At 37.2% G+C, this 14,057-nt stretch overlaps 2 protein-coding genes across 3 annotated transcripts; one reads left to right on the top strand and one right to left on the bottom strand.

Annotated features, from left to right (window-relative positions):
* Positions 1-566: 566 nt before the first annotated feature.
* Positions 567-2,891, bottom strand: ORC3 (origin recognition complex subunit 3). The gene has a single exon (XM_086566097.1). The coding sequence runs from the start codon at positions 2,887-2,889 to the stop codon at positions 829-831; it is 2,061 nt and encodes a 686-aa protein (XP_086422223.1). The 5' UTR covers positions 2,890-2,891; the 3' UTR covers positions 567-828.
* A 183-nt stretch (positions 2,892-3,074) lies between these two features.
* LOC147493807 (uncharacterized) lies at positions 3,075-13,822 on the top strand. Of its 2 annotated transcripts, none has more exons than XR_015198258.1 (11): positions 3,075-3,230; positions 3,306-3,443; positions 3,519-3,769; positions 3,866-3,959; positions 4,711-4,781; positions 4,915-5,021; positions 5,226-5,347; positions 12,408-12,496; positions 12,820-12,971; positions 13,096-13,200; positions 13,409-13,822. XR_015198258.1 is itself a non-coding variant. In XM_086565322.1 (11 exons), the coding sequence occupies exons 1-11, from the start codon at positions 3,125-3,127 to the stop codon at positions 13,526-13,528; spliced, it is 1,263 nt and encodes a 420-aa protein (XP_086421448.1). In that variant the 5' UTR covers positions 3,075-3,124; the 3' UTR covers positions 13,529-13,822. The 2 variants fall into 2 exon arrangements, 1 of the variants encoding a protein (XP_086421448.1); XM_086565322.1 differs by having other exon boundaries at positions 12,820-12,879.
* The last annotated feature ends 235 nt before the right edge of the window (positions 13,823-14,057 follow it).

The raw sequence follows: 14,057 nt of genomic DNA, 5'->3' as shown, positions 1-14,057 counted from the left end.
ATTGTCAAGAAGCATCAAAGAAAGAGAGTTATCTCCAACCAAAGTAAACTCGTGAGCATCCTTGGTAAACTTCATAATGAAATTAGTAAAATCCCAAGAAATCATCCCCAAGGAACTGAGCCATTAAGCACCAAAAACCACATCACACCCACTCACAGCCAAAAGGAAAAAAAATCAATAGAGAAAGAACAACCTTGCAAAGTGATTGAAACATTATTACACTTGCCAGCACTAGTTAAAAATCCGCTGTCGGCAACCATAACACGAATAGAGTTATCACGTTCAATAGAGCAGCCACAATGTTTAAGCAGTGATGGGTGAACAAAATTGAGAGTAGAACTAGAATCAATAAGAACAGTCTTTAGAATAATGTCTCTTTTTACTACACAAAATTAATTTTTTCATCTTTTAACAGAATATATGTACTTCCAAGTTTCTCTGGCTTCTTTAGTTCTCTTCAATAACATATAACAAAAGAATTGAAAGGAAATAGCTACCCGCTCAGAGCTTAAAACCCCGTAGTTAGGACGTTATGCATATAAAACAAAAGAAGAATAACCATCTTATGCTACAGGGACAGACAAAATTACTGTTCAAATGACGCTTGAGATTGTTATTTCTCAACGATTGAGATATTAAACAAACTGTAACTATGAAACTGAAAAGACTTGAAAGGCATTGCATAGCTTACCAACACTTCTACAGGCATTTCCTGGCTCCTTCTAACATTAGATTAGTGCTTGAATGTGCGTAAGGCCACGTTCAGTAACTTCAGTTGTACATTTAATGCTGGCAATATCAACTGGTAATTCCAGGACGACACCACCTCTATAGTCCAAAAGCAACTCTTTGAACATAATCAGGACGTCTCTTGCTTGGCATTCTAAGAAGCCCTGTGATTTGCAGTTCCATAACTGCCCTACAAAATCGTGCTTGAACCAAAGCATTGTTGACTTCTTCAGGCTCGTTTGCTAGCTTCCGTTTTTTAGGTGATGGTGAATGCAGTTTGCGCTTGACACTAGTACTTGAGCGAAAGATTGTCGATTTAAAAGATTGAAACCAGTCGTGCAGATTGATAAGATCACCATGCTCTTGAGCCAATGTATACATAATTGACGTATCGTGCATGGAAGGCAACAGGACACTTCCATTCTTAGTGCAGCAACTACAATGGAGATAATTGTGGGATTTGAGAAGATCAACTTGAATCATTTTCCTTGGATCTCCAATTAAAGCGGATTGCAAGACGTCAACATGTTTGAAACAGACAATTTCATGGAATGGTGCGGACTCAATCGGTGTTAGATAGCCCCTAATCATACACTCGAGCAACACAGCAGCTTTCTCATTCACTTTACTTCTGTCCCTTTCCTTATTCATGTGGCATCTAGATGCAGGGCTCTTGGATGTGCCTGTTTCATCACATTGCAAATTATTGCTATCATCCTCAATTTTTAACATTGACTGCAACTCTTTCACTTTTCCATGTATGTCAGCTATTTCTTCAGAGTGCTTTCCCCAAACCTGAAGCAACTGAAACAGGGATGTTACTGGAAGATCCTTAACCTTGCGTATAACCTGAAAAATCAAACCTCCCTTTCCCCGGGCAGAATATTCTCCATCAGGCAAACAATGGTTAATGGAGGAAGGTTTTATAGGAGCTTTACCTAACTTATGGTTAGGAGAAGCCCTTGAGCTGTATAAAGATGGATCGAGTGCCTCACACAAAATGTCCAGAAATTGAATATTTTGAAACTTTGCAGCTTCATATAAGCACACAAGTACGGAGCACCAGTTCTTCCTCAACTTCTTCATTTCAATTAATCCAGAAGCCAAACTCTCAGCAGTCACTGGAGTTGCTTTCTTACTAGTTTGACATGATGGAAGACCGAAAGCATAATCAAGCATTGACGCCGGCAACTTTTCAATCCCCAAACCCTGAGAATCTTCATCCACCAAGACTTTGCATAAAAAACTCAAAGGTTCCATCACAAAATGTTTAGCGCAAGCAATCTTTAAAGCCCTAATGAAAGACGTCACAGTTCCGTCCTGCCTCAGAAAGTAGTTCCGCAAGAAAACTGCCACCTTATATCCAATATCAAATCCACAGTGTGAACGTAACACAACAGCCTCAGCTACCGCATACAACTTATCAGCTGGAGATCCTAAAGCAAACTTACAAGGCTGCAAACGACACAACGCATTTGCACGAAGCAGACTCCTTGGGGCATCCACCGTCGTCGCAACTCCCATCACTAAAACTATAGGAACCTTGATAACCCACTCACTCAACAACAAAACAAAATCCGACAACACATTTCCATTACATCTCTCCATATCATCAACAATCACAACCAATGGCTTATCATAATTCTCCGCCTCACTATACCACGACCCTAACACCGTCATATCGGAAACATCATTATCCACGCCAACTAACTGTCGTAACAAACTAGTAACACAACCCCCAATCCCATTCTTAACATTAAAATCCAACGACGAAAGATTAACAACATGGCACCCTTGTAATTTCAAATGCAAATTTAACTCCTTAAAAGTAAGTAAATCATCAACAAACTCGACATTTTTTGTCAAAACTAGACCCGTAAAAATTTTTCCATGCAAACCAATATTAACAACATCGCGAACCCAATTATATATCTCGGTAAATACATTAATATTAATGTCTCTTAATACATTTTTAATAGTAAAATGAACGTTTGACCAAACAAAGTCAAATGCCTCGACACGTAATTGTTGATAGTAGTCTAGTGGTAAATCTAAATCAATTTTTCTTCTGGTTTTAACAGATTGTTTTTTAGGTAAGGCCTTGTGGAGGATAAAGAAAGGCTGGAGATTATTTTCAGAGGGAGTTTGGGATGGCGTCATTATTTAAGATATATAGTGGGAGAATGGTTTTCTTCTGTGTGATTTGGTGTGGAGAATGTAGGGAAAATGTGTTATTGGAAGCGGGAGAGGTGTGATTTTCCCGCCATGTAAATTTTATAAACTGGGCCGGTCCGTTATTTTGAAAAGCCCAACCCACTACAAGCCTCTAAATGGCCCATGTAGCTTTTTACGCTGAAACTCGTTGGAAAAAATAGTGGCAACGTGATTAGAAACAATGCAACTGGTATCAAAAAATGTTGACAAAATTTCTAGGGTTTTATTCAAACCCCGATTTGTTCTCTATCAAAGAACCTCATTGGTTCAAATTTCTACTCTTTCAGGTACATTTTTTTTTTCAATCATACTTTTATCTGATGCCCAACTTCGACATGATTTTTATGCAACGTTAAAAACAGGTACTAGTTATAGTCAAACTCGATTATTACCGGACGCCCAACATGTAGTGTCACTATCTATGAAGACGATGATGAATATGTCTAGGGCTTCTTACACTACTGAAGCTACTAATAAACCACCTCGAAACGGCCCAACAGGTTTTTATTATTATTTTTTCTCTTTGGCGTGTTTTTTTAATGTTAGTGATTGCTAATATGTGTAACTTTGTGTAGAGGAAGTGAAAGAAATATATGACAAAATGATTAAGTCAATTGAAGGGGAAATAGTGCCACCGAGCAAAGAAGAAGAAGAACGAGCTGCGGTTGAAACTAAAAAGAATAAAGGGAAAATTGTGCTACCCAGGAGGAAAATTAAAGGACAAACTGCTCCTCCTAATACATTGTTATGGTCACTTGTTGAAAAATGTGCTAATCTAGATGACATTGTGCTTTTGTTTGATATGTTACAGAATTTAAGGAGATTTGTGAGTTTAACAACAAACTTTAAACATTGTTTGATTACTTCTTTTGTTTCTTGTATTGGAATCGTTATTGTGTTTTGTTTTGTTTTGTTTTTGTAGAGGTTGTCGAATCTCCGAATCCATGATAATTTTAATTGCACTCTCTGCTTAAAAATTGCAGAGGCGTGTGCGCGAGTAGGAGCCATTGACTATGGTATGATTCTTTCTTGTGTCGATTTTTATCTTATTGCAAGCACCCTATATTGTTGATTTATTTCTCAAAGAAAGTGTATAGGAATTAGGAATACCCATGTTTTTTTATGCTTGTTACTAGGACATGGTAGTCGTCTTTAGGATGAAGACAGATTCATCGGTAACTGATGTTGAATCTGTAGCATGACATGATACTAACTTAGTAACTTTAACTTAGTTTACGCACAACTTTAGTTTTATCGTGAAAGACATAAATAAAAAACAACCAAACAAACTTGGTCAGATGACGTATATGTGGTTACTTACATTTTAGAAAATGGGTTTCAGACAAACATTTGGCATCCGTTTCCTCACCTTTAGGTACCAACCATTGTTAGTTCATCATTTAGAATTCCTTACCAATATCAGATTGCCACAGACTTCTAATGATTGATTGGGTTTTCAGGCACTCATGGTTGTGTGGTTAATTATCTCAGTGAAAGTGTGCGTGACTGTGGCAGTGTGACTTTACTATATTTAATTTATCATGACTTTATGGAGCATCATGTATCGTTTATTGTAACACATGTTTGTTAAAATTCATGTCTAACCCATGTATAGGCCGGTGTTTAGGGTCTAATCTGATTGTGAAAATTGTAAAACTTCATGACATGTGTGAAATTCTCCTCTTATGTTTGATCATGTAAGAATGTAACATTAGTTGAGTCAATAGTTTTTTTCTAAAGTAACAAGCTTTTCGATTGTCTATATAGGTAAGAAGGCATTATGGGAGCATAACAAGTATGGCTTGACTCCAAGTGTTAGCTCTGCTAATTATTTATTGGTAATTAAGTTCTTTGTTTAAGGTTTTGTCTTGCCTTACTACTTGTTGCTATTATTATTTGTTATAGATTAAGTTGACCTCTTCATTGTGCCCATTTATTTATATATGGATTGTTTTGGTTTATGGGATGCAGTTGTATGCAAAAGAGAGCAATGACACCAAACTCATGGTTGAAGTCATGCAACTTCTGAAAAGGAACCATTTACCGCTGCAACCTGGTACTGCAGACATCATCTTCAGGTACTGTGCTTGATGTCTTTATGTCTTACTATTGTTTCTTTACTGTAACAGAACCAGAATGTAAATTTATCTCAGTCATCGGGTCTTTTCTAGTATTCTCTCAATCTTATGAAGTATTTGGTGGTCTTTGGTTTTTGTTTTATTTTTTATTTTCTAAATAATTATATTTGAAAAGCTGACAATTATAACCTTTTGTCCTCGCAGCACTTGTTACAATGTAGATGACTGGGAGTTGATCTCAAAGTACGCAAATAAATTTCTTAAAGCCGGAGTTAAGTTGCGCCGGACTACGTTTGGAACTTGGATGAAATTTTCTGCCAAAAGAGGTATCTACGAGACTACAACTTTGTTACTTTTCTTTTCTTAATCTGTTATTATCTTAGTAGGAACTAGATGCTAAGGAATGGAAAGAAGATAATAACTGTTCTATCACTTCTATGATTTTCGAAGATGCACTTGAAAATGGGCAATATACATAAAAATCTATTTCGAAAGGGTTAATTCCCTCCAAAGGAATTAGCGTATGTGATTATGTTCCAAGTTAATCTAGCTATGCCTAATGTATATAATTTCTTTGAGTTGGTTTCTTGGATTTCATTTATTGCTTTATTTTTTTTTTTTTTTGTTTTTTTTTTTTTTGTGACAAACGTTATACACTTATATTGCTTCCTTTTATGCTTGCTCTATTTTTTTTTTCCTAAATGTGTATCTGCTTTCTGTAAGCAAGGATTAAATTTCTAGGATAACCATGTATGTGTCTAGTTTTAGATTGGTTGAACCATATTTGAAGAGCTTAATCTATGTTCTTCAGGGCCTTGTAGTCTGTCACTCCTTATTTTATTTCCCTAGTATAAGTGGGAGACAAATATGCTTAAGAGTGATGGAAGAGTCGGGAAAACGCAAATGGCGGGCCTTTTGTTTTTTATATTTTTTTGTTTTTGTTTATAAGAAAAACAACTTATTTACTAAATATTTTGTATGTGCCGAAATTTAAGTTCTTAGCTAGTGGATACTGTAGTGTTGGCGAAGTGGTTATGAAGATATGGGGAGGAAGAGGAGCATTTGTGGCAGAGGGTGGTGGTGGACAATTACAGAGAAGGGGTTGCTAAGTGGCTTGTCAAGGATCCTATGAATCCGTATAATTGGAGGGGTATTGGGATGCTTTTGTCAAAGGTGTAACATTTACACCTGGTATCGGTGATTCAATGTCCTTTTGGGAAGATACATGGGAAGGGCAAGATCCATTGAACTTGAGATTTCCCGATACTGGTCGACTATTTATTAAAAAAAAACTAAGGTGTCGGAGTATATGGAGAGGGAGGGGAGTATTTTGGTGAAGTGGGTAGGAGGAATTGGGACAAAGATGTGATTGCTGTAGAAGATTCCCTTATTGGGGCATACTCTGCTACCATTTTGTATTATGAGATTGGAAACCTTGATAAATGAATGTTTTCAGGAATATATGGTCCATCTAATAAGAGCGATCTTAAGGATCTTTGGGAAGAGTTAGATAACGTTCGAGCTTACTCCGTGTTGGCTTCGTGGTGTCTTGCAGGGGATTTTAATATGATAGGGTTTTCTAAAGAGAAGAGTGGTGGATGCGCCATTAACTCGGGTATGAGGAGATTTTCTGACTTTGTTAATCGGCACGATTTGGTGGATCTGCCGTTTGTTGGGGGTAATTTTACTTGGTCAAACCACAAAGTGGACCCTATACTTGTTTGTCTTGACAGGTTTCTCATTGATACTGGATGGGAGGATAAGGCCCCGAACTTGATCCAAACCATACACTCTGCTCCTACTTCTAACCATCGACCCATCACTTTGGAGTGTAGAAAATCTTCTAAGAGATCCTCTCCTTTTCGGTTTGAGTTAATGTGGCTGTTTGAATCGTCTTTTGAAGAGTTGGTGAAAACTTGGTGGGGTGAAGGAGTGTTTGAAGGACAGCCTAGTTTCGTTGTCGCATAAAAATTGAAGTTTGTTAAATCTAAAATCGAAGTGTGGAGCAAGGAAGTCTTTGGGAGTGTGGAGACACGAAAAAAGAATTCTCTTCAAGAACTTAAGGAATTGGACACCGTGGAGGAGGAGCGTAATCTAACAGAAGCTGAAAGGGACATGAGGGAGGTGGTTAAAAGAGAGTTAGAGAGAGCGATCTTGATGGAAGAGATAGTGTGGAAGCAAAGATCAAGGGATAAGGAGATCCAAGAAGGAGACCAGAATACGAAGTATTTCCACAGCCTCGCAAATGCTAGGAGAAGAGTTAATTCGATTTCCAAGTTGAACATAGGGGGTGCTATGGTTGATGATGAAGAGGTAATTTGTAATGAGACTGAATTTTTATACAGAATTGTACAAAGAGCTTATGAGATACAGATCTCAACTTCACAATCTCGAAGTTAATCAAATTTCGGTGGAAGATAAGGAGTGTTTGGAGCAACCGCTTCAGGAGGAGGAGATTTTTGGAGCTCTGAATTCGATGGAAGGAGACCGTGCTCCGGACCCTGATGGGTTTCCTATTGAATTTTTTAAAAAGTTTTGGACTACTATTAAAAGAGATTTTTTAGAGATGGTGAGAGATTTTCAAATGAACTGTTTTTTGGAGCATAGTTTGAACCATACTTTTCTCACTCTTATTCCTAAGGTGCATGGGGCAGTGGACATGGGGGATTATAGGCCTATTAGTCTTGTGGGAACTGCTTATAAAATTATTTCCAAGGCTCTTTCTTTGAGCTTAAAAAAGGTTCTTAACTCGCTTATCTCGCAGGAACAAGGAGCGTTTATTTTTGATAGACAAATCTTTGACGGTGTTCTAATTGCTTATGAAGCCATTGATGATAGGATTCGTTCTTGGACGCCTGAGATTGTATGTAAGGTGGACATATCTAAAGCCTATGATAATGTGAGTTGGTCCTTTTTAGATTATATGTTGAGGCGGATGGGTTTTGGAGAGGTTTGGAGAAGTTGGATCTGTAAGTGCGTTTTGTCTGCATCTTTTTCTGTCTTAGTGAACGTGTCTCCCACGGGGTGGTTTAAGAGTTCTAGGGGTTTAAGGCAGGGTGATCCTTTATCTCCCTTCTTTTTTCTTATTGTGGTGGAAGCTTTGATTCGGATTATTCGAAGAGCCAATGAGTGGGGTGTTTTGTCGGGGTTTTCCATGGGGAGACACAATATTAAGATCACCCATTTACAATTTGCAGATGACACAATCATCTTTTTGGGCAATGAGGGGATTCAAGTTAGATACCTTAGAGGTCTTCTTGCTTGTTTTGAGGTGGTATCAGGCTTGAGGATCAACATTGCTAAGAGCACAGTGTATTGTGTAGGAGGGAGTAATAGTGCAGTTCAGCTTGCTAGTGTCTTGGGGTGCTCTCTTGGTGTTCTTTCGGCGTCTTACTTGGGTCTTCTTTTGGGCGCTGCGAATAGGTGTGTTTCTATTTGGGACCCAGTAGAGAGATATGAGCGCAAGTTGGCTTCTTGGAGCGGTTGTTACCTCTCGAAAGGGGGTAGAGTGGTCCTCATTAAGAGCTCCTTGTCTAGTCTACCCATTTATTTCATGTCGCTCTTTCGAGCACCAGTGAGTGCTACTAAGCGGTTAGATAAGATTTCAAGAGATTTTTTATGGGGTGATTCCGAGGAGGCACATCACTACCATCTTGTTAGTTGGAATAGGGTGTGTACTTCTAAGGATCAAGGTGATATTGGTATAAAGAAGACTTGGTTTATGAATCGTGCCGTTTTGAGTAAGTGGTTATGGAGGTTCGGTATTGAGAGTGAGAGACTGTGGAGGAGAATTATTGTCTCCAGGTATGGTTTGAGTCCCTTTGGGTGGGAGAGCCGTGATGTGACGATCCCCTATGGGTGTGGAGTGTGGAAAGGGATTATGAAAGAAGAAGAGGACTATAGGAAGAATATCTCATATAAAGTCAACAAAGGGGATAGAGTCAGATTTTGGGAGGATGTTTGGAATGGGGATAGAGCCTTGAGTAGGGATTTTGGGAACTTCTATGCCATGTCAGACAGGAAGAATCAGCCAGTTAGGGATTTTATTGTTATGATAGATGGTACTGCCTCATGGAACATTAATCTCAAACATACGTTCAGTGACTGGGAGATTGATGATTTGGCTACCTTGATGGCGAGATTAGGGTCTCAGCCTAATATCACTCTCGAAGATGATCAACAGGTTTGGGCCCATGATGCCAAATGTATATTTACTGTTAGATCTTGGTATTCAGGCCTCCTTGCTGCCTCACCTAACCAACCTCATATCCTATCATACCTTGTTTATCATTGGAGTTTCATTTGGAGGGCTAAAATTTCGTCTAGGGTTTATTTCTTCACTTGGTGTTCGGTTTTGGGTAGAATTTTAACCATTGACAATCTTTGGAAAAGGAAAATGATTATTGTTAATTTCTGCCCTTTTTGTTATGATTCAGGAGAATCCGTTGCTCATACTCTTATCCTTTGCTCTTTTTCTTATGCCATTTGGAACTATTTTATTCAATCTGGTTCAATCTCTTGGGTGTGTCCTCGATCTGTTTGTAATCTTTTGATGATGTGGTCTAGTCTATGGTCCCCCACCCGTACTAAGAGAAAGTTGTGGAATATCATTCCCTTTGCGATACTATGGGGTATATGGTTGGAAAGAAACCGGAGACATTTCGAGGATAGAAGCCTTGACATTGCACATTTGATTCTTCACATCAAAAGATTGCTTTTCCTTTGGTGTAAGTGGCGGAAGGAGTTCAAGGAGATACCATTCGGGTCATTTGCTTTTTCTTGGGAGGATATCATTCGAGATGTCTAATCACTGTTGTTTTTATGCTTTTCCTTCTTGTTGTCTTTTATTTTACGGTTCTTAGTAGGATATCTCATCCTATATTGTAATTATCTTTTATATAATTTATATATATATATTGATCATTTACCTCTTCAAAAAAAAAAAAGCAATATGAAATAGTCATTGAAAGGTAGTATCCATACCATTAAGAGTCGAAGACATTGAATCTACCTCTTTTACACCCCTGCAAAAGAATGGTGCAACTACTACATCCTAGTGAATTCATAAAAATAGGTACTTCAAAAGTTTTTGGCATTTCTCAAAGTAACTAATCAATTCATTAACAAACAATAGAAAAATCGCACTTACACAAACACGAGATGAACTTAAATTCAAAATAGGAAACACTTACAAGGACATCAAAATGCTAACCGCAGATCAACTGGAAACCCACTAGAGATGAGATTTTCTAACATGCTTTCACAGATCAAACATAAAAAGACAGCATTGTTTTTTGAACAATTAGGCAGAAGTAAGAAAGATTCAAATTTGAAACAAAATCTTACCCATTAATTATAAATTAGAACTGTTATGAGCATAACCTTGGCAAATCAAGCGATCAAATATAATGGGGTGTAGAAATTCTAGAAAAAGAAAGAAAATAAATTGAAATTTGAAGTGAAATTGCACATCAAAATAATGGAATTCTACATACATGTAAGAGATACAATCAAAAGCCCATTTCAATTAACTACACAAAACAACCAAATCAAAGACACCAAATCTTAAAACACAATAATTATCAACTAAACTCAATTCATTAAAACAATAAAGAAAATGAAATATGCAAAAAATTGAAAAAAACTTACCTCAGAATGCAAGGAAAAGGAGAGTGACGAAGAACGAAGAAAGGGATGAGGAAATCCCCAAATCTGGACCATAAATCACATTGAATTGAAAGAGGGAGAGAAGCAAATGGTTTGGTCTAGGATTGATCGACGCAAGCAAATGGAGTGGGCAAATTTCAATCGATTTTCCTCTGGCAAAATATATCCAGCCCCCAGATGGATATATTTTTCCCGCATGAAGCGAGAAAACTTGGTCGTGTGAGTGTTTTGCCGGCAAATTTGTTTTCTTTTTGCCAGTCTCATATTTAGCAACAAGCAGCGGCAAATGGCTTTTAAGTGGGAAAATATTGTTTTGCCAGTGGGAAAATCAGTTATCAAGCAGGCCCTTAGCTTCTTGAAGTCTTGTAAGGTGCTGATGCATCTTGTTGGCAGAAGCTTCAACAATGGATGTTATTATGATTGATAAAACAAACACCTAAAACTAGGGTTTATACCTTCAAACTAGAAGAACTATTCTCAAAGAATTAATATTCAATAATAATCAATCTAACAATTAAGGCCTAGATCCCTTTATATAATAAACTATGTTCCTAATTCTAATTGGAAATCAAAATAGAAACCTCACTAATTAACCTAGATTTAATGCAAAATAGGAAACCAATGGTATGAACCTATTACTAATTTAATAATATAAGCATATACTAATTCAGTATTCATGCTCATGCATCAGGTGCAGGATTTATTTATTTTATTTTTAATTTTTGGTCAAGGAAATGATTGCATATCACGTGGAATGTGGCCCAATGTGGTTTTGCTGTCCCCGGGAACAAATATTTTGTGTTTGTTCATAATTTTGTACTTTTAGAAAAGACACTCATAAAAGTATTTAGATCCCATCGCAAAAACCTTATACGGTATACATAAGATGAATGTAAACACTCGTCCTGGATCAAGTTAGGGAGGAATAACCACGTAGAGTAGTGAGCACTGGAAAGATTATAGAAATTGAGGGATACCCCCTTTGGGAGTTTCATCTTTTGATGGGGGTTTGTTGGTGGGCACGACCTTCTATGCTCCTTGTTAGGTACTGCTTCATTTTCTTTCCTTTTTCGTTTTCTTTCTTGTTTTGATTTTGTAATGCTGGAAGGATAGAATTGCTACTGAGCAAGTTGTGAAGTGTTTTTGGCAAGTAATATAATTGGAGAATGTGAAAAAGCTGAACTGATAAGTTGTTAATGCATTCTAGTTCAAGACTTCTGAATTGTTTCAGAGGTTTTACCAAACATTTAAATTAGATTACTTACCAGTTGATATCTCATCCTACACAACCTTATTGATAGCTCTTAATTACTTACAAAACATCTCCACATTACCAAAAAAATGAAAAGATGCAGAAATTGATGGAGGACTGGAGGAGTAAGATGTTTTTGAAGCATATGTCATTTTGAAATTGTTTACTATTTCCTCAATTGTATGGACACTGGTATAGATCTTGGAGTCTGACTCAGCTTTAGAGTGTGGTTTTTTTTTTTGGCTAAATTCGAATAGCAGGACTACTGGCCAGTGTGGCTCACGTTTTGATTAATTTACAAAAAAAAGGATTATGTAGGTTTACACAAGCATGAATTGTGTCGTAGAGTTACAAATTATTTTGATGACTTTTTATCATTTTTTTATACTTTTTAGGACTCTGGTTGGTCACCTCTCTTTGTTTGTAGAATGATGGATATCCAATTTGGAACTATCTCTATTTTTCAGGAGATGTCAAGTCGATTTGGAAAATTGAGAACTTGAGATCAAAGGCTATGGAGAAGCATAATCTTGATACTGGATTTTCGTGTGCCAAGGTACATCTAATCTTCGCACTATGATTGTTGTACCTATGCGTTTCTAATATGTCACACAGTACATAAGATCCATCTCCTCTCGATTTAATCGAAGGTCCGTACCCAGAAGAGCGATTTCACATTACAAATGACTTGATCAATGGAGGAAGACTTGTCTCCAAAATTCTTCACTTTCTTTCCTTCCAAATGCTCCAAAGCAGGAAGATGTAATTTCCAAATTTACATGTATATTTACCTACTGAAAGAAACAGTATGAATCAGAGCTTTCTTTACTGTTTGATGTATCTCATGTTATTTGTCTCTCTTCTGTTTTTGGTTATCAGGGTTTTCTACTTGAAGGCAAGCCTGAGAGTGCAGCGGCCATCATTCATGTCCTTAATGAGGTTGCTATAATTTTGCTTTTATTCGTAATATGTGAGAATAATTTAGGAGATTTCTGGGGAAAAAAAAAGGAAAGGAATAGACTGATAATTAGGTAAGACTCTGTCTTAATTTACTATCCAAGAGGGAAGATAATGTTCAGGACTTGGGAATTTCTAATCTTCAGTTAGTGCTTATTCGTCTTATTAATATTTATCTATTGTTTGTGTCAATAACAGAAGCTACGTGATGAGAAGAGAACAGGTATTACACTTGAGCTTCAGAGGCTAGTCAGTGAGTGGCCTTCGGAGGTCACCAAGCAACAAAAGGAAGAAGACAGAAAGGTATATATATTAGTACTATACACGGTTTAGGTTTAGATCAAACATGATTTTCTTGACTGCAAGATTTAAGACGAAAAGTACTTGATTATAAAGAAAAGGCATCAAATGACATTTTCTCCTAAAAATATTGAACTTGTGGCTGCCAAGTAGTAGTAGTACCAACACATGACTAACAAATATAGTGAATTCCATTTTTCTCATTCCCCAGAGTTTAGCTAGTTCCTTGACTAGAGATATCCCTGCTATGGTGACTGGCTTATTAAACATGGGTTTGGAGGTAGCAGTAAATCTGGATGATCTAAACAAGAACGAAGCCATTACATTCTAGTGATAAAAGTTTGATGCAGTATTTCTGTGAGCAATGCCTGGATGAAGTTGGAGCTGTTGCTGAACGAAGTAATAGTATCTTGCACTGTTATAGTTCCCAACCCAAGGGCATTTATTTAGCACTTCTTCAGGATGTTAAATTGACAACTCCTGTTGTATACATTTAGTCGTATCAGGCTTGATAATTAATGTCCTAACTGTCACATTTGCTAGTTTGATTACCTAATGAGTAATTAATCATAGAATGCTATGCATTTCCTGCGGTTGAATGTAAAATTGATTTTTCGTGATGCAACCATTGGTACTGAAACGTGAGAAATGTCTCGTACTTCGGAAAAATGATGTTATTTGCCGCAAGACATTTTTTTAGCTGCATAACTGTGTTTATGATGTTAGATTTGAGTGACCGTTCATGGTTGACTGGTTGTTGCATGTTTAGAGGACCATTTTGTTAGTACAGCTCTCGTACATCCTGTTGAATGCCAGTCTCCTGCGGCACTCAACTCATCAGTTTCAGGGAATTTACAAAG

Source organism: Coptis chinensis, chromosome 6 (assembly GCF_015680905.1).
Source record: "Coptis chinensis isolate HL-2020 chromosome 6, ASM1568090v1, whole genome shotgun sequence".
NCBI classification, from domain to species: domain Eukaryota; kingdom Viridiplantae; phylum Streptophyta; class Magnoliopsida; order Ranunculales; family Ranunculaceae; genus Coptis; species Coptis chinensis.
The sequence above is the reverse complement of the archived record's forward strand: the minus strand, read 5'-3'. Positions and strand labels throughout refer to the sequence as shown.

Bases quoted from the DNA above. Each gene is read 5' to 3' on its own strand.
- ORC3 (XM_086566097.1), bottom strand. From the start codon at position 2,889: ATGACGCCATCCCAAACTCCCTCTGAAAATAATCTCCAGCCTTTCTTT.
- LOC147493807 (XM_086565322.1), top strand. From the start codon at position 3,125: ATGCAACTGGTATCAAAAAATGTTGACAAAATTTCTAGGGTTTTATTC. The intron at 5,022-5,225 runs GTACTGTGCTTG...TTGTCCTCGCAG, and splicing joins ACTGCAGACATCATCTTCAG to CACTTGTTACAATGTAGATG. The intron at 5,348-12,407 runs GTATCTACGAGA...TCTATTTTTCAG, and splicing joins GAAATTTTCTGCCAAAAGAG to GAGATGTCAAGTCGATTTGG.